This window comes from Piliocolobus tephrosceles, chromosome X, assembly GCF_002776525.5.
Source record: "Piliocolobus tephrosceles isolate RC106 chromosome X, ASM277652v3, whole genome shotgun sequence".
NCBI classification, from domain to species: Eukaryota; Metazoa; Chordata; class Mammalia; order Primates; family Cercopithecidae; genus Piliocolobus; species Piliocolobus tephrosceles.
The window spans coordinates 19,455,333-19,476,280 of record NC_045455.1 but is presented as its reverse complement, the minus strand read 5'-3'; the positions used below and the strand labels follow the sequence as shown (position 1 = coordinate 19,476,280).

General features: G+C 41.2%; 1 protein-coding gene across 1 annotated transcript in view; it reads right to left on the bottom strand.

Moving 5' to 3' along the window:
* The window catches only part of LOC111546588 (L-dopachrome tautomerase), a 41,259-nt gene extending 20,570 nt beyond the window's left edge, over positions 1 to 20,689 (bottom strand). The window contains exons 1-6 of the mRNA XM_023218060.3: positions 19,975 to 20,689; positions 10,702 to 11,001; positions 8,531 to 8,631; positions 7,575 to 7,741; positions 3,954 to 4,133; positions 2,119 to 2,254 (exon numbers count right to left, since the gene is read on the bottom strand). Coding sequence (XP_023073828.1) covers positions 2,119 to 2,254; positions 3,954 to 4,133; positions 7,575 to 7,741; positions 8,531 to 8,631; positions 10,702 to 11,001; positions 19,975 to 20,269 — 1,179 coding nt within the window. The 5' untranslated portion in view covers positions 20,270 to 20,689. The remainder of the gene's footprint in view (positions 1 to 2,118; positions 2,255 to 3,953; positions 4,134 to 7,574; positions 7,742 to 8,530; positions 8,632 to 10,701; positions 11,002 to 19,974) is intronic.
* Between the last annotated feature and the right edge of the window lie 259 nt (positions 20,690 to 20,948).

The following is a 20,948-nucleotide window of genomic DNA, read 5'->3' as shown; positions in this document are numbered from 1 at the left end:
GACGCTGTTCCTGAGCCTTCTAGCTGCGTCCTCACATAGTGACCATGTGGGATCAGGACAGAAACTAGAAAACCCCATAATGTCTGAGCACAGACAAATTATGAACATTGTCCAAGACACAAGAGGCATGACATCCCCTTTCCCGGCTAATGTGAGCATCTGCTGCTCTTTTACCAACTATGGCTTTAACCTCAGTCTAGTCTGTCCCATATACACACACATATAATTACTCTACCAAGACACCCAATCATAGAATCAGGAAGCATACCCCTGCTTCCTGACAACATCCGATTCAGAGCAGAGCTTCCAAAAGTCCTCCCCAAATCACCTGGCACAAGCCCAAATCCTTTCTGTCTTTTCCAACACCCACTGGCTGAGACTCTCCACAGTCCTCCATTCTCTCCCTGCAAGGAGTAACAGACCAATGTATTCAACTGCACTGTATTCCTAGAGGTCACAGACTGGAGAGCATTGACTAGGGCAGCTGAACAGTGTGGCTCTGACTTGTTCTTCCTCATTTTGTTTGTCTTAGAAAAGTTCACCAGGGGATGAACATACTCTAAAAACTAAAGGCTGGGCCCAGTGGCTCATATCTGTAATCCCAGCACTTTGGGAGGCTGAGGCGGGCAGATCAGGAGGTCAGGAGTTCAAGACCAGCCTGGCCAATATGGTGAAACTTTGTCTCTAGTAAATATACAAAACTTAACCAGGCATGGTGGTGTGCACCTGTAGTCCCAACTACTTGGGACGCTGAGGCAGAAGAATCACTTGAACCCGGGAGGCAGAAGTTGCAGTGAGCCGAGATAGCACCACTGCACTCCAGCCTGGGCAATGGAGGAAGACTCTGTCTCAAAAAACAAACAAAAACACTAAAAAGTTCAGAAATGTAAAATTTACAATCTTATTGTTAAGTTTTGTTCAGTTTGTTTTTGTTTTTGAAACAGGGTCTCACCCTGTTGCCCAGGTTGGGGTGCAGTGGCACGATCATGACTCACTGCAGCCTCAATCTCCCAGGCTCAAGTGATCTGATCCTCCCACCACAGCCTCCCAAGTAGCTGAGACCACAGGTGCATGCTACCATGTCCAGCTAATTTATAAAGTTTTCTGGTAGAGAAAAGGTCTCACAATGTTGCCCAGGCTGGTCTCGAACTCCTCAGCCTCCCAAGGCGCTGAGATTATAGTCATGAGCCACCATGCCTGGCAGTTTTCTTCTTTTGTTTTAAAGTGAGACAGAAATTAAACTGATATACCAAAGGAGTTCATCACACTGAAATTTAAACAACTGTGAGGCTCCCGCACAGTCAACAGCAATCCTGTTTACTGTCTGTGTTATTACACATCAGAGGTAGGAATCAGATTAACAAATTAAATTGCCTCAAGTGTGAGTTTTTGTATTAACGCCGTCGGTGAAGGCATTTGTCATTTTTTGCTTATATTAGCCAGGAAAGGGGATGTCATGCATCTTGTGACTTGCACAATGTTCGTAATTTGTCTGTGCTCAGACACGGTTATGGAGTTGTCTTATTTTTGTCCTGATCCATCACGGGCACAGAGTGGCCTTGTCTGCTGTCGATCTTCTACGAGATTGTTTATGTCCAACAGGGGACATCAAGACCTGGTTGATAGCACCAGGCCAGCTCTTGGATGTCAGGGGCTGCTTTTCTTCTTTCTCAAGTAAAGCTCACTCAAGTTGGCATAGGAGGTTTATATGTCCAGCATGCCCTCTCCATTCTCCTCCCCTTTTCTGGCTAACAGAACCTCTCTTTCCTACAGGTAACACATTGAAGGTGGATTGTGTGGACTAATGGACCTCAACAACCTCATTTAGCCAATGAAAAATCATTTATTATTATGCTAATTTATGAATTCACCAGTGGAATTATAAACTCTTGTCTAAGATCATCCAAAAGTGAACCATCCCTGAAGCATGGGTTCTGATTAGGGCCTTCAAATGGCACCTAACCATCTCTATGGTATAGATGGAAATTAATTTACATTTGCACACATCATGTTGTTCACACAGAGAATAAAACACCGCCAAATCCTTAATTGTATGGAAACAAATAAATCTGATATATTATCTAGAAAATTTTCATGCATTCTGAGTCTTTGACATACCACAAAAATGGGATCATTGGCAGCTGAATGTGGCAAAGCGTTTGTCCCGTTCAAGAAGGAATGAACCAAATTATGAAGGCTCATCACTCTAGAATCCAGAGTCCCATCGGCTTTATCAAACCCTTCCAAGGCATTCCTGGGAGAAACAAGTATGTCAGTGACAACAGACAAAGACTGATAAAGGTCTCTTTTTTGTTGTTTTCAGCCTAGATGATAGTTTTCTAATTTGAGATTGGGTAGGTATATGGGAAGCTCTGTCATAACAAATTCACCAAGAATTAGCCCCAAACTTTAGTAATAATCCTCTGTAAGGGGAGATAACTCCTAATCAATGCTATTTCTGAATTATATCTCTTTTGTGTACTGTGTGACAACCTTCATACCTGTCTCTCATACCCTTGGAGAGCAGGCTCTGTGCTTTCTTCAGATATTTATTGCCAGGGTTCAGTACCATGCCCAGCACATGACTGCAATCAATATTTTATTTAACATTTAATCTGATATTTATATTTCTCAACCAAATAGACCTTCAGCTTGACTGGCTCTACAAAATAGACCTTCTCAACCAAATAGACCTTCAGCAAGACCCTGGCTCTACAAAAAAGAAAAAAGAAAATTCTACCACAATAAAAAGACTTTAAGAATTATGAGAAATATGTTTATAAATAAGATTTTAAACAAAGATGGGTCCAAAAAGGGGATGGTAGATAGATTAAAGATCTTCTCCAAAACTGGATTCTCTCTCTCTTAACTGTGTTTAAAGAAGACAATTTGTATGGGACCAGGGCAGGGTAGGCTGAACTCACATGTAGAGGTTCTGCTAAGTGTAGCATGGCTCAGAGTCTGCTGGGGTTGGACAGTCTTCAGAGTAGTGTCAAAGGTGGGAGAAGGGTAACATTTAAGGTTGTTTTGAAAAGGAGGATGAATTAATTTTTCATTGTGACAAAAGTGCTATTAAAATAGATTGCATTTCCTATATGTTTGAATTAGGGGAGTTGTTCTCAAAATGCAGTGCTCAGAACACCTTAACTAGCATTGTTTGGGATTTGCTTAGAAAGGCAAATTGTTAAGACACAGCCTATACCTACTGAATCAGAAACTCTGGGAGCAGGGCATGAAGTATGTTTTTCTTTAGTGATTTTGAGATGTGCTTAAATTCTAGGCCCGCCTCTACAGGTACATACCACCACACCTGGCTACTTTTTAATATTTTTTTGTAGAGACAGGGTTTTGCTGTGTTGCCCAGGTGGTCTCAAACTCCTGGACTCAAGCAGTCCTCCCTCATTGGTCTCCCAAAGCACTAGGATTACAGGCATGAGCACCATGCCCAACCTGTGGTGGAAGATTAATAGTGGTCTTTAAATGTTAAGTATTGTAATGTCATTGCTGTGCTTTGATTTGAGTTGAATTTAGTCTGCAATACTCCTCTGAGATCTCAGACCCCACTATTAAGGTGTATGGCTGATAAATTTCTAATATCAACATTTTTAAAAATAAGAAAGAAAAGAGAAAGGGCATGGGCCTTGAAAAAACACTATATTTAATGAAGTATCCTGGTTCTGAAGATTGGACCTATTAATGTACAGCAATTAGAAATACAAAAGATGGTTTTGAACAGCTAAGTTAGAAGGTATTAAAACCACATTGTCAGTCATAGTAGATGGGTAAAGACTTTCCTCACACCAATCCCTTGCTAACTTCTCTTACTAAGCCTCTCTCCATCACTTAGTTTCGTAGACAACCCCCAAAACCTGGGTTTCCTTCCACTTCATTACAACCAGATGCATGAAAACCTGTACTGTACATGCAGGCCCAGCAGAGCTAAGAGCACCCACCTGAAACTGAAGGTAGAGTTCTGGAAGAAGGGAGGATTGTCAAACTTCTGGAGAGACAGGCAATCTCGTATGTTTTTTAAGGTTGGCAATTTCACACTATTTCTTCCCATTTGATTTCTTCTCAGCAAACCTTCATAGGTTCCATTGCACAAGGTGACCCGGTGGTTGTAGTCCTCCAAGCTAAGATTTGTAATAAGATTTAAAATAATATGTCTTGGCTGGGTGCAGTGGCTCACGTCTGTAATCCTAGCACTTTGAGAGGCTAAAGCAGGTGGATCCCGTGAGGCCAGGAGTTCGAGACCAGCTTGGCCAATATGGCAAAGCCCCGACTCTACTAAAAATACAAAAATCAGCTGAGTGTGGTGACGTGTGCCTGTTGTCCCAACTACTCAGGAGGCTGAGGCAGGAGAATCGCTTGAACCCAGGAGACGGAGGCTGCAGTGAGCAGAGATCATGTCACTGCCCTCCAGCCTTGGTGACAGAGTGAGACTCTGTCTCAAGAAGAAAACAAAAACAAAAACAAAAAGTAATATGTCTTAACTTGTGGATGGTATTATAAATTTGCGCCAAGCAAACCAATCAGGGTCACAATCATGGTAAAATTTTATTACAATTACTTTACCAGAGTTAACAATATGTGGTAAAAAGTACTATACCTGAAAGCCATTATGGGTTAAGAAATTCCAAAAATGTAGATGCACAAAATATGGACATGGGTATAAATATGAATAATCATTACCATTCTGTTGGAAAGACAGTGAGAGGGTTTACAAGACAAAATGACTCCTATTGTGTGCATTTGAATCTTGAGTAACTGAAGGGAGAATAGGATGGTTCATATTATGCTGAGCAAACCAGTTTTGGCAGAAGTGACGTGTAAAGTTACGAAAGTATTTTAGGTAAATTGAAGGCAAGCAGGGGAAGTCAGAGTAAAAGCAGATGAAAGTACACAAAGGGGAGATATCAGAAGAAACGCTGCATTGGAAAATGTTCCAAGGTAGTAGAGAGTATCGACAGTTATGTGCCCAGCACGGGCCAAGAAGTTCCCATGTCCATAAGACATGATACCCTACATGCCTGCTGTGGCCTGGATTCCACCATCAGAATAGTGTTTCTTTCTTTCTATTTATTTTTTTCTTTTTTATTTAGAGATAGGGTCTCACTCTGTTGTACAGGCTAGAGTGCAGTGACAAGATCACAGCTGACTGCAGCCTTGAACTCCTGGGCTCAAGCAATCCTCCCGCCTCAGCCTCCCTAGTAGCTGGGACTACAGGTGCACATCACCACAACGGGCCAATTTTTGTGTTTTATTTTTGTTTTTTTGAGACAGAGCCTCACTCTGTAGCCCAGGCTGGAGTGCAATGGCACACTGCAACCTCTGCCTCCTGAGTTCGAGCGATTCTCCTGCCTCAGCCTCCTGAGTAGCTGGGACTATAGGCTCATACCACCATGCCCAGCTAATTTTTGTATTTTAAGTAGAGACAGGGTTTCACCATGTTGGTCAGGCTGGTCTCAAACTCCTGACCTCAGATGTTCCTCCCGCCTCGGCCTCCCAAAGTGCTGAGATTATAGGCGTGAGCCACCGCGCCCAGCTGGGCTAACTTTTTAAGCTTTTTGTGGAGACAGGGTTTCACTACATTGCCCAGGCTTGTCTCGAAGTCTTGGCCTCAAGCAATCCTCACACCTTGGTCTCCCAAAGGGCAGACCATTATTTCACTAGTAGAGATAAAAATTTACAGATGTTATTGTGAGGGTTTTCATGATTAGGGGTAGGACTGAGTATGTGAGAATAGAATCAGCACATCCACAGGGATGAAAGAGGCCAGGACCTAAACCCTAAGCTAAAAAAGGTCTCCAAGGACTCCCAGGCAGCATTTCCCAAAGTGGATTCCAATGGGATGCCCTGTGAAGTAAGAGCTCCAGGGTCAGGTAAGGTTAGGCTCCTCTTGAAAAAGCATAACACATTTATCTATGGAAGGCTTGAAGACATTCTAAAAATTTAAAAACCTTTTAAACTCAGCCTTCTGTAAATTTGCTTGATGACAGAAATCTCTTTTCACGTACCATCCTCTACTATCCCAAGGTACGGTGGGAAACAGCGCTTGATGGAATTAAGCTCGGTCACGGAAAGAGCACTGATGATGTCCCTCGTGGAGCACTGTTCTGAGCACCGGACGAGATGCACAGGATGTAGAAGACGAAGTCCCTGCTACCTGGGCCTGGGCCCCTCAAAACGCGTACCTGCCCAGGCTCAGGGTGTTGGCAGTGAAGCCTAGTGGCAGGGGAAGCCTGAGCTCTGTGCCCTGGAGCAGTCTAAGGACCTGGGAGGAAAGTAGAGCAGTGGGGTTTAAAACACAGGGATTCTGAGGCCAGACGTGGTGGCTCAGGCCTGTAATCCCAGCACTTTGGGAGGCCGAGGCAGGCAGATTACATGAGGTCAGGAGATCGAGACCATACTGGCCAACATGGTGAAACCCCATCTCTACCAAAAATACAAAAATTAGCCAGGCATGGTGGCGCAAACCTGTAATCCCAGCTACTCAAGAGGCTGAGGCAGGAGAATCGAGTCAGAGGTTGCACTGAGCTGAGATCACACCACTGCACTCCAGCCTGGTGACAGAGTGAGACCCCGTTTCAAAATAAAGAGGCGCAGGGGGAGGGGCGACATGGATTTTGGAGGGAAAAAATGAATAAAGGAAGGTGAGGAACCTTTTGGGAAATTTTTTGCTGTAATGTGTTCCAGGACAGAGAAACAAATTTAAGGAGTCTTTGAGGACAGAACTCTTCATGGGCTGCAGGCCAGGCCACTGACCTGTGTGTAAAGTCTTTAGCATGTCAGAGACCATCCTTCCCTGGCTGTCCCCAAGCCCCTGTCCTCCTCAACTCACCAGCATCCCATGGCTCAGCCACATCAGGCTGTTTCCAGAGAATTATCTAACTTCACGCATGATGTTCCCTCTACCAAGGACTCACCCACTGCCCTCCCACGCTCCCCTCACCCTCCTCTACACCTGACTAAGGCCTGTGCCCCTTCCCTTCTCAGAACCACCATCTCTGCCTCTTTGGGACTTGCCCAGACTCTCTTCTTGTCTTTGTGTATACATCTATTACAGCGCTTCTCACACTCAATTGTAATTTACTTACAAGAAATCTATCTTTGTTAATACAAGACAATATTCAAAAGGGAGGTTTTATTTCACTCATCTTTGTATTCTCGGCAGTAACTACATCACGTAGGATATGGTGGTGCTTAGCAAATGTTGACTGAATGCAAGAACTACTCTTAATTTGATTAGGTTGGTGTAAAAGTAATTGCAGTTTTCGCTGTTACTTCTAATGGCAAAAACCGCAATTATATTTGCACTAACCTGATAAAACGAACCTGACTTCAAAATGAATGATGACCAAGCATAATCAATTCACAAATGTGATTTTGATGTATCTATTCTTTTAAAGAGCTTAGAATTTTTGAAATCCCACCTCCCATAGGAAAACTGTTTTCAGAAACATGTAAATAGGATACCACGTGCCTAAGAAACAGAACTATAAAGTGACTTCTCCATGTCTCAGACATCAGAAAAGACTATCACTGGACACCACTGCAGGTATAGGAGCCATTACCTATCACAGACAGTTTCCCAGCTGGAGAATCTTGAGTTCTGACTAATCAGAGTCGGATCGTCTGGTCTCGCTGCTCCAAATAGCTGGTCTGTACACACATCACACTCGTTCCTCCCAGTGGCAAAGTTCCAGTAGGGCAAAGCAAAAGACTCATTGCCAATGAGTCGCTAAAAGCAAAGGGCAGGACTGGTCATTTAATCTATGCCATCAGATAAAACAAGAAAGCAGACAAGGCAAAGACTGATATGTATCTCAACCAAATGTCTAACAAGACTAAGAGTACCAGATGGATAAATGAATGAAGAAACTGTGACATAAATCAGTGTGTGTATATTATATATACACAAAATACGTATTATATATTATATATATATAATCAGTGTGTGTATATTATATATATAATATACATATATATACTGTATACAATGGAGTATTATTCAGCCTTTTAAAAGGAGATCCTGCCATTTGCAACAACATAGATGAATCTAGAAGACATTATGCCAAGTGAAATAAGCCAGACACAGAAAGGAAAACACTGTATGATCTCACTTATATGTGGGATCTAAAGAAAATAAGAAAAAAGAAAAAGAAACAATGAATACATAGAAAGAAAGTTACATAGTAGTTACAAGGGACTGGGAGAAATGGGAAGACATAGACTGAAAGGTGCAAAGTTGCAGTTATGTAGGATAAATAAGTCTAGAGGTCTGAGACTATAGTTAAGGTTGTATTGTGTACTGGTAATTTGCCAAGAGAGTAGACCTTAGGTACTCTTACCACACACACACACAAAGAGATATTTCTATGTGATGCTGAGTATATTAACTTGCTTTAGTGCACTAATTACTTACCTTATATGAACATCAAGATAAGTATATCAAAACTCACATTGTATGGCTTAAATATATAAATTTTTTTCAAAAATGAAAAGTACTAAATGCATAGTTTTGACCTACCTGGAGATCTCTTTCCAGACACAACAAATGGTACCGGTGCCAGGTAACAAAAGCAGGTCCTTGATGTGAGAAATCTATGGCCTTGTAGGGGCGTCCTGGTCCTGAAACAATTGGAAAACGTATTAGAGATGATAGAATAGAATTTTTTAAATGTTAAATCTTGCCTAGGCTTTATCTACAGAGCCAATAAGTCCCTGATGTTTTATAGTAGTAAGAAAAAAGTTTGTTGTTATTTCTCTCTCCAAAAGCAATAGCAATGACATGAATTTCAGAAGTAACTAGTACTTTTAGGATAAACCCTCCTTTATCTGTCAAAAGGTTGATTTCTAGCAGAGATCCAGGAAATTCAGGTGACTTTCAGCCCCTGATACATATTTAATTTGTAAGCAACAATCCATTCAGGTGAAATAAAGTATCCAAAAGAATAGATCGTTAAGACCTAAATGAATTATATTTTTAAAAGGCATTTGCTAACCTATGTTTCACAAAGGTATAAATTTAAAAGGGAGGGATTAATAATATCATCACTTCTACTGCACTTAGTCCTAATGCAGTATTTATGTAACCAAAAAGAACTTTCACGTATTTTGCCTCACCCATCAATCTGTTATAACTACTAGCTGACAAGCATGCTCACTGAGACCAGAAGAGAGAAAAATACATTCAAGCCATTTAGGCTGGACACTGGAACTGCCAATTTTAGAGAAAAGCTCTGGACGATTTCATGACCTCCTTACTGCCTGGTCCATCCTTCTTCCCTTTTTCATAACAGCTTTGATGGTTATGTAGACACTAGCTAACTTTAGTTCTTGTTCAAAATACCTGTAATAACTTCAGAGAGTTGAACAGACATGAATATAAATTTAATTCCTAGCTATGACCAGAAACTATCATTTTCTTTTCCTCTTGAGAGACTACCCTCTCATAAAGCAAAAATTCCTCAGAGTGATGACAGGAAAACTATAAAGGTTTATAGCCAAAAGAGCCTCCTTATCTATCGATAAAGAAAGACAGATGCTTACCTGTAAGGCAAGTTTTAAAAGACTCACACTGAGAAAAGCACTGCTGTCCCTGATGTTGGCTACACAGCCCTGTTTCATGTTTAATCCAGAGCAAGGTTTCAAATTCTCAGAACCCAACCACAAGAGGGTATCAAGTGAATGGAAACAAGTGATGAGCAGAGGGATGAACGTGTCCAAATCAGAATCTCGCTCTTCAAAGTGAGCTTGATGTCTTCATTCATCCTGACCCCAATGAAGGACCCCAAAAATGGGGACAGGTGCACGTACAGCCATGCATTCAAGGACTGCTATGAGAAGAATGTAGGACGGAGTCAAGCCCTCCTAGAATACATTGGTGTCTGTGGCTTTCCTTTGACTGAAAAATAAGGACAAAGCTGAACCTACTTGATCCATGACGTTTATAACAGACAACCACCTCATTCCAAGTCCTATCCAGGCCCCAATGTTTAAGACCTGGAAGGGCAGGTCACCAATTTCTCAAGCATCCAACATGACTGTGTCACAAATGGCTAAGCAGCAGAACCCCTACATTGCTGTGGCTAAGCTTGTACTTTTCCTTGACAATACAGCTCCAAGAAACCGGGGAGTTCTGGACCATGCAGGAGTACCATAAATGATTATCTGAATGTCAGTCACGTGATAGACTGCCTAAAATCCACCCGAAGTTGATCTATCTTGTGAGTTTAACAAGATACCCACTTCCAACATGCGCACTCTAATTCCGCCCAAAGAAGCTTCATGTGCCTTGGCACATGTTCAGTTAATTCCTCTAATTTGGAGAAAAGGTCAGAGAGGGCGTCAATGGCCAGATTTGCAAATATTTTTTTCTGAAATCAAAAGGAATTCACTTCCACCTCACCAACTCATGCTTTTGATGATTAACAGCTTCACAGAGAAGAGTTAACACTTTGAACCAAGAAGATACAGTAGAGGAGAGGACATTTAAACTGTCTGCAGCCAATGTGCAGGAAGAAACTGCGTCTTTCTAACTCCAGGCAGTATTTGATAATTCTACGACTTTCATAATCCTAAGGCTGCCTTGAGGTTGCTCTCTTGTTAATTAACTTGCATGAAATTACTTCCCACTGCCATACCCTCAACCCAAACAAAATCTGTAATCATATACCTTCAGCCAAGGAAAAAACCCACCTAATAATGTATCTCTAACAGAATAATAATGCAGCCACACAAAAAAATCATAAACACTGCAGTTGGCAAACTGCGGCTGGGTCCCATTGGGCCCAAGCAGGCCCAGCCAGTGTTGCGTGGTGATCACGTAGTCAGGGTGTACGCTCTTCTTCGCGAGATCTAAGGCGCCCAAGAACTGCTCTCTCTCCTGAGGACTCAAGGAATGGATGTTCTGCCGAATCACTGGCGGTTTCTTCCGATCGCAGTTGGGGCCGGTCCAGCCAAACTTGCAGTCTCCACAATTATAGCCGGCAAAGTTTCCTAGTTCACAAAACAGAAAGATGGAACAGGAAGTGGGTTTATGTCGTTTGGAAGAAATTTCTGAATTTGTACTCTGAAATTTGAATGGAAGTGAAGATGAAGGTGCTTACACAAAGGCAAAGAAAGTCCATTTTCCTCCCGTGGTCTTCTCTTAAATGTTTCTATCTCCAAGTGGACTAAGCACTAGAGACTTTCCTAGACACATTCCCAGCAACGAAACAGGACATGAAATACGTTGTATACTGCAATGAGCTAAACTGTGTTACCCCAAGTCCTAGCCCCCAGTATACCTAGTATGTGACTATATTTGGAGATAGTGCCTTTAAAGAGATAATTAAGGGTAAATGAGGTCCTTAGAGTAGGCCCTAATCCAATATGACTGGTGTCCTCAAAAGAAGAGGAAATTTGGACACAGTTTTGGAAGGAAAACCACGTGAAGACACAGGGAGAAGACTTCCTTCTTAGCCTTCCAACTTATCGCATCGGGTATGACCAACACTTCATTCCTTAGGTTAGAGGGTAAAATTTGAATATCATTAGAGCAAAAGGCTGTAACAAAAGGGGATAATAATGCTTATCTCCCAAAAGATTCAAGGGATTATGTAAAGCATTTAAAGAGGGTGAACAGCTCACTCACTCCTCCTCCTCTACCTCATGCCCTAGGCCTATTTGCTTGCTTTTCCTTCTTCCTGGCACACTTTTCCCTCACTGTCTGCCTAAACTCCTCTATATCCGACCCATTTCTCCTTTAAGCTTCACGTTGGTGCTCTCTAAGGTCATTGCTGATTCCACAGGTTGGGGTTCCGGTCGGTTACTTCCTTGCACCTCATACATCCCCTTTCTTCACATTTATTTACACTGATTGTAAACATCTCTACACTTGTTTCAGCTCCAGGCAGCTGGAAGGCTGTGAACTCACTGCCTAGGACTGTGCTTAGCCTTGTTCTAAACAAACATGTGTCGAGTGAGTAAGCTGAGTGACTATCGAGCATGTAGGAGACGATGCCACATACATTTTCTCTCCCTGTTCTGTGGGTTTGCAGAAAAAGCAGCCCTATAAACAACTTTGGTAAACTACAAGTAGCAAAATAGAGGTAAGTAAAAAGTACTATGACCACAGGGGAAGGAGGGTTATTTGGATCTCTCAAGGAAAGGAAAGTTTTCCAATAGCATGAAAACGAAATGATTAACAGCACTCTGTAAAGAAAATGCACAGGCTTCCTTTTCTATAGCGGATTTTTTCATGGTTAAAGAAAACTTCCTTAAAATGTAAGTAGGAAGAATTTTTTCTAACTGTATCAGTTATTTGAGTTTTTTGTTTTTTATAATATATTTTATATCCCACCTTTTACATAGCTCAATTATCTGTAGTTTTCTGTTACAGCACTCTATGAGAACATAAGTAAAAATATTGAAAAAAAGGAAAAATTCTACTCTTCCCAAGACTAAAAATCATGTTTTTGAATAGTTTAACGTTAAAATGTATGTTGATTCCTGGAGATAATTAAATACAAATTCTTTATTTAACAAATATTTATGAAGCGGCTTCTACCTCATCAGATGCTACGCAAGATGCTTCAAGTTTTATGGACCTTGAAGTCTGTTTTCCCTGGGGCAACCTTACTAAAACTCTATGTTTTAAAAACAGATTTGATTAAAACATATCACCTACTCTGGCAGTATAGGAATGGAACATTGTTTTGAGAACTGAGTGAACAAAATGATGTGTCTAAAGAAGAGTAGCTACCCAGATTAAAACTCAGTCAAATTTCCAGCTTGTGATCTATAGCTGATTAGAGGTAAATGTCTAGTCACCTCTCTACCGTAGAAGAGTAATTCCGTGCTTCATAATGCTGAGAAATTTGGATGATGATAATGTCGCTAGAGGTTCACTGATTGTAACCCTAGTTTACAGGAGTTGCTAGTGGAAGATTGCACAGTGTGGGGGAGAAGGTAGATGGGAATTTTTTGTACTTTCTCCCCAATTTCGATGTGAACCCAAAACTGATCTAAAATAATAAAGTCTCAATATTTAGAAATATTAATAAATAACACATCTAAATTCAATAATAATAATTTAATTCATTCTTACATTTAAAGACATAACACTTGTTTTTGAGTTGGGGGTCTGATTGTTGAAATTGAGTAATTCATAATTTATGCCATCAGTTGGAGGACTACTCTATTTTCTTTGTCATGATTCTTTGTAGTTGGCAGAAACAAAATAATTGACTCTCTCATGTATTTATTTAATAATTTATTGAACACCTACTATCTAAAAGGTATCCAGCACTACACATGCACTGACAGTGAAGGAGGTGTGAGTGTGTGGGGGCAAGGGGTAGATAAATCTCTGTATGTAGTTTTGACTCAGTACTCAGTTTTGCTGTGAACCTAAAACTGCTCTAAAGTCTATTAAAAAATACAACAATTTAACATGTCTTCCTTTATGCTACCACAGCTTTTATGTTATAAAAAACAAGCACATTAATGTGGAGCACTTAGAACTACATCTGGTATATAGTGAGTTAAATATATATTTTGTATTTATATATTATAAATATACATATTTATTATATATAGAGAGAGAGAAAGTGGGGTTTGTGTGTGTGTTTGTTTCTTTTGGTTTTTTTTTTTGGTCAAGATAGAGTCTCACTCTGTTGCCCAGGTTGGAGGGCAGTGACGCGATCTCAGCTCACTGCAACCCCTATCTCCTGGGTTCAAGTGATTCTCCTGCCTCAGCCTCCCTAGTAGCTGGGATTACAGGTACATGCCACTAAGCCTGGCTAATTTTTGTATTTTTAGTAGAGATAGGGTTTCACCATGTTGGCCAGGCTGATCTTGAACTCCTGTCCTCGGGTGATCTGCCTGCCTTGGCCTCCCAAAGTGCTGAGATTATAGGCGTGAGCCACCGCACCTTGCTGTGAGTTCTATATTAAGCGTTATTATTACTAGTATTATTAGAGACCGCTTATCAAATGGTACAGCAATTGTTTGTCTTCATATCTATCTTACATCACTATACTGTGCACATCTTAAGAATCACGTCAGTTTTTCCCCCCTCTCTGTATCTGAAGGGCCTAACTGATGCTAAATAAATGTTGGTTGGGTAGGTGGTGAAAGAATCAATGAATAATTGAATAAAAGGGATCAGACACTAGTGGATACAAACACAGATGGCCTCTGACTTATGATGGTTCAATTTAAATTTTTCAACTTTAGGATGGTGCAAAATCAATATGCATTCAGTAGAAACTCTACTTCAAATATCCATGTAACCATTTTGGTTTTCACCTTCAGTACAGTATTTGATAAATTACATGAGATATTCAACACCTTATTATAAAATAGGCCTTGTGTGAGATGCTGTTTCCTAACTGTAGGCTAATGTTAGTGTTCTGAGCATATTTAAGGTAGGTTATGCTAAGCTACGATGTTCATAGGTTAGGTGTATTAAATGCATTTTTGACTTAATGGTATTTTCAACTTATGATGGATTATTGGGATGTAACCCCATCATAAGTCAGGAAACATCTGTATAAATGAGGCATAATACCTTAGTCTAGCAGAAATGAAGGACATGTACACAACGGCATTTCAACACAAGTCAAACTGTGGGAAAAGTGAATACAGAGGAATAAATCAAGCTCCATTGGATGACAAATGATGAAATGATTAATCTTGATTCAGAAAATCAGAGATGCTTCACAACTACAGTGAACAAGAAACTTTAACATAACCAGAGTTGCCTCCAAAAGGCAATGTATAAGTTCTAATAAGAAAGTTTTCAACATCTGTGAAAAGAATGGGAGGGGGAAAAAAAAGAAAGCTTGTGTCTGTTTTGGAGCTCATTTATGACCCAGAAATGTATTCGATTAAAACATTCCTTTTCCAAGATGTCTCAGAGAACTTCTTCCAAAGATCTGCAGTCGGGTCCCTTTTGTTTCTGAGTTTACAGACCTGACCTGAAAAATTTATTGAAATGCTGGAGGTGACTGAAAAGTGTACAATATGAAAGTCTAGCAGACAAAATGTTTATTTCTTTAATTTAGATTTCCTAGTAGCATCTTCCATCAATTTAACATAAGTTAGTTTTTCTCTTCTTAATCTACCAATGCAAAAAAATATAAGAAGAGAAGCATTTTAGAAAGAACTGTGTTATCTCACTGGGAAACAGAGAGAAAAGAAAAAATAATGATTCCTAGATAATATCAATCTATCGACCACTGAGTATGTTCTTGAGTGAAACTTAAAGAGTCAAAGTCTTATGCTTACAAAGGACTAGGATAAAAATGGAAAAAGACTGAGATCATCTAAACACCACACATTCCTACGTGAACTGCATCAGCTCAACCTCAGAAAGCCATTAGACTAAATAAGCTTGAAGGCCACCGATTAGTGAATTTACAAGGAACTCTAAATAGCCTATTCCTTTTAATTAGAGATTCTATTATTTTAATAACAATACTTTATACTTACATAGGTCCTTTCATCTACAGAACTCAAAAGGATTTTACAAGTGTGGTTTCATCATTATCCCCATTTCAGAGATTGGAAAATGGAGGCAATTAGTCACTTGTACAAACAAGAAGTTCACTGTCAACTGTTCAAAAACTATTTGGTGTACAAGTTTCTCAGAAGCCAAAAGACATAGCTGCAAATGGCATATTCTCATAAAGCCAACTGGCAGGTAAGCTTTATAAGGTCAACAGCAAATTCAAAGTCTCCTGCAATTCAGCTCTTCCTGACAATTAAGCTCAGTGGTTTTTTTGTTTCAATTTCTCCCTACAGAGACTATAGAGATACTCTCTACAGAGAATTTCACCATAGAATTTAGAGTTTTAAAAAACAAATCCCAGAACCTGTATGTGTTTCTACTTATCAGGCTGAAATCACTTTACCAGCTTCATGATTATGGAAACTATGAGGTGTTTATTTTCCAAAGAATTAACAATATTCAGGGCCATCAACAGTCTGTTACAAGACACTAATCTACATCTCTTCCTTGAGAAATTTTGGATCATCCCAGGAGTGACCCAGTGACTCCATTCGCAGAAGAGTCATCAAGCTACTGTAGACGAGGTTCTTTGGGAGGCTCAGGATCGTTTCAATTCCAAAGATTGCCCCATAAAAAAGCTACCCTAGGATGGCTAGCAACTTACTCTTTGGGGGAGAATTAATTGAAGGACATGTGTCCTGCTTTGGAACACACGGCACATCACAGAATGGTATTTACGACATACACAAAATAACTTCCCAGCTCAGTCATGAAGGACTTAGTCTCATGCCCTGAGATTCAAAGAAAAAGACCATCTAGCAAGATAAGTAGAGCCATCCAAAGTTGGTGTCACAATACAGTGGAATATTATTCAGCCTTTAAAAAGAAAAAAATTCTACCATTTGTGACAACATGGATGGACCTGGAAGACATTTGTGCTAAGTGAAATAAGTCAGTCTCAGAAGGACAAACTCTGCATGATTCCTCTGGCATGAGGCATCTAAAGTAGCCAAACATAGAGAAGTACACGACAGAATTGTGGTTACCAGGGGATGGGGGAGGGGTGATGGGGAGTTGTAAAGTTATAACGATACAAGATGAGCAAGTTCCAGAGATGTGCTGTACCATATAGTGCCTACAGTTAACAATAAGGCATTCAGCACTTACAAATGTGTTAAGAGGGCAGATCTCATGTTAACTGTTCTTACCACAAAAGCAAAACATGAACAAAAACAAAGAACCACAAGGAACCTTTGGAGATGATGGATATGTTTATTATGTTGATTGTGGAGATGGCCACACAACTGTGTAGGTATGTGCAGATACCAAATTGTGCACATTAATTATGTGCAGTGTTCTGTGTAACAATTATGCCTCAATAAAACTGAGAAACATTAAAAGCCTAGTAATTGAATTTATAGATACAGCAAATCTTAAGTTACCTTTAAAAAAAATGTAGGTGTGGAAAGAGTTCTGTTCCTGATGAGTCTGGACTGAGCAGATCGTGAGGGGAGGTGAGCCACAGCCTGGAGGTGGGATCTCAGGGCCAGGCCTGGCCTTGGCAATGGCTGGAGAGGCAGACCATCTCCCTGGAGGAAGCCCTGCTTTTTTGGACTGGCTCAGGCACATGGGATTTCCTTACAGCCTGGACTTAAAGGACAGGCCCTATTTCTGGCCCAATGCCTTTTTAGAGCAGGGGATCCTCCTTTTTTTTTTTTTTTTTTTTCCATTTTGAAAGTAGGTCTCCATGATCCTAAGTTCCTGTTACTTCTAGAGCAGTATTTATAAACATTTCCTCAGCAAAGGGAAATGGCAATGATTCCTTCTATTCTACTATCCTCTATTCTTTCTATCCCTACCTAAAACAAACAAACAAGCAAAATACTCGCTAGCCAGGGCAAAAATATAAAGAAGCTGGTAACAAGAAGAGTTAACGGTTATATGTGACTTCCTAAAGTCCTCTACCTCAGAATTCTATGCAATGCAAATTGACAACTTTTGAAAGTGTTGGCACTTTCTTTTTTTTTTTTTTTTTTTTTTTTTTTTTTTTAGTCCCAGTCTCAACAACTCTGTTCAATGGAGCAATTCCAGCTCACTGCAACCTCCGCCTCCCGGGTTCAAGGGATTCTCCTGTCTCAGCCTCCTGAGTACCTGGGATTACAGGTGCCCATCACCACGCCTGGCTCATTTTTGTATTTTTAGTAGAGACAGGGTTTCACCATGTTGGCCAGGCTGGTCCTGAACTCCTGACCTTCAATGATTCACCCGTCTTGGCCTCCCAAAGTGCTGAGATTACAGGTGTGAGCCGCTGTGCCTGGCCAGCACTTTTTCACTGATCGACATAGAAATAATTGTTCGAGAAGTATTTTGGGTTTTGAACAAAAAAGTTACTGTGTTAGTGTGGTTTTCAGTCACGCTAACCACACCAGCAACCTGCTCCTCATTTGTCTAAAAAATCATGATAATTTTGAGAGAAGGTCTATAGAAGCAAATGCTTAAATAACTTAGAAAAACTGAGTAATATATATCCAATAGGTTATTGAAATTTTTGCCATAATTAATATCCAAAACTAGGACCTACGTATTCTTCTGAATGACAGAATTAAAAATATTACTACAAAATGATTATAAAGCCAGAATTTTTTTTTTTTTAGACAGATCTCACTTTGTTGCCCAGGCTGGAGTGCAGTGGCACGATTTCGGCTCACTGTAACCTCCGCCTCCTGGGTTCAAGTGATTCTCCTGTCTCAGCCTCCTGAGTAGCTGGGATTACAGGCGCCCACCACTACGCCTGGCTAATTTTTGTATTTTTAGTAGAGACAAGGTTTCACCATGTTGGCCAGGCTGGTCTCAAACTCCTGACCTCAAAGTGACCCACCTACTTCGGCCTCCCAAAGTGCTGGGATGACAGGCGTGAGCCACTGTACCTGGCCTAAAGCCAGAACTTTTAATGTGAAAAAAGAAATCTAATGTCTGGGCACTCATGGACATAAAGATGGCAACAATAGGCACTGGAGACTGCTAGAGAGGGGAGGCGGGGGCAAAGGTTGAAAAACTACCTACTGGGTGCTCCACACACTACCTGGGTGACGGGATCAATCATACCTCAAACCCCAGCACCATGCAATATACCTATGTCAGAAACCTGCACATGTACCCCCTGGATCTAAAATAAAGTTGAAAGTTAAAATGAAAAAACAACCGAATGTCATTCCTACACCAATATCACAGGCCTTTGTATGCTCCATTTCCGTTAGTAATACCTATTCAACCCCTTATGAAGCTCAATGACCTATATCCGCCTATGTTCCAGCATCCTGCGAGAACAGAAGTAAAAACTGTTTTTAAAAGGAAGAGTCTTCTGCAACCACCCAGCCTACAACAATGTCCAAAGGGCTTTGCTGAGGTTGCCACTTGTGTTTTTTGTATTTCAGTGGCCCCCTGCCAGGCTTTGAGTATTTATCCCCGAAGGGCATGGCTGCTGGAAACTGGAGATGGGAAAGACTGAGGAGGATCTGAAAAAGCCCCCAAAGAGCTAGAGGAATGAGAAATGCACAGAGATGTCAAAGCAACAGGTAATGAGAGAGACCAGAGTCTAAAGAAAGAACACTGAGCAAATTTTGTGATGTCCAGTTCAAGTCCAGAGAAAAGTGACAAAAAGCCACTGTTATCTAATAACGACTCTCCCTGCCATAGCTCATTGAGAAAGCTCCGTCTTGCCATCGCTCGACAATTTTGTCAAAGTTCCAACCCAGTCATAAGCTTTAACGAGAAACATGCACTCTGCTGAGGTCAGGAGTTCGGGACCAGCCCGGCCAACATGGTGAAACCCTATCTCAAAATACAAAAATTAGCCAGGCATGATGGTGGGTGCCTGTAATCCCAGCTATTTGGGAGGCTGAAGCAGGAGAATTACTTGAACCCGGGAGGTGGAGGTTACAGTGAGCCGAGATAGCACCATTGCACTCCAGCCTGGGTGACAAACTGAGACTCCGTCTCCAAAAAAAAAAAAATCTGTTCAAATCATGAGAAATGTTGAGACCAGAACACCTGCCTCTTTGACTCCTGTCTTCTACATGCTTGCCTCACCCATCCCTTCTCAACAAGTGCAAACCCATTTCAGGAGAGGGCACTGAATCCGTCTTGAAAGGACTTGCTCCGAGTTTCAAAGCTCAGTCTTTTAAGCTCTTAAATTCCCCTTCCCACAAACAAGCCAATAGTATGTTGGCATGCATTCATATAAGCAGGCTTGGCCCACGCCATATTTATTTAGTCTTCATAATTAGATGTACTAGAGGGTGTGAAGAATAAACCAGCACATCAGGCTTAGTGAATATGCTTCCAACCAAAACCATCATTGGTTTGCCTTTCAAAGTCTAATCTAAGAGTCCCTGTCAAGAGTCTCATCTTTTCCTTAGGAGGAGCTCTTTTCCCAGCTCTGGCCCTCCCCACCAAGCTTGGAGCACGGGCCTCACCTGTGCACTTGCAGGTCCGGTGGAAGAATTTTCTTGGCCACTGCTCACGGTCATCCTGGTTTCGTAGGATGTAGGGACCACTCCAGGGCCTCGTGTCGGCTCGCACCTCTGTGCACTGTCCCCGGCCTTGCTGAGAGCCACAGACATCGGCCAATTCTGCACCCAGGCGTGGGCAGCACTCCTTGTTCACCAGGCTGTCCACCGTCATGCAGACTCGGGGGAACTGAGCCTGGGCTCCTGGCAGGATTCTGCAGTCCAAGCAACTGAGCAGAAGCCCCCACCAAAGGGGGCTCATGGCTTTATAACTGGGAGAGCGCTCTCTCTCTCTCTCTCTTACTTTCTTTGTCTCTATCCCACTTTTCTCCTTATCTTCCACTCTTTCAGTCTTTCTTCTTTTCAGTATATTTTCTTTTTCTTTGCATTCTATTCCACTCCTTAAAAAAAAAACTACAAGAATCACAGAGGTTACATGTGTGCACGTGTGTACATGAACATGCACACACTATTTTACGTGATTCAAACAACTAACAGATTTAATTTCCTTAGAAGCGCATCTAACAACCAAATTTAATGAGGGTAGCGCTTCTCGCCATCTTCTCCCGTTAAATCAGGCTTTGTCTAATTGAGTTAATTTACAGAGGACCCAGTCATACTACTTATTATGCTGGCATTTCTAAACCCTCTCCCTCCCTCCTTAGCTCTTGACTTTAATTGCCTTGAACTCAGTTCAAAAGCCAGACACCGGGCTGCTTTTATTCTCTCTGGCTTGCCAAGCCACGGGGCCTTGTGGGCTTGTGTAAGGGCTGGGAGAAGGCTTCATTAGGGGGATTAGTATTAGAGAAACCCTCATCATTAGCACATGACCCAAAGTGCACAATAAAGGAGATCATTTCTGGCTTTGTTTCAAGAGGGCAAAAGCATCTTCTTTATCTGGGCTCATGTGCTCCAGCCAAACTTGTGACCTCAGACATCCT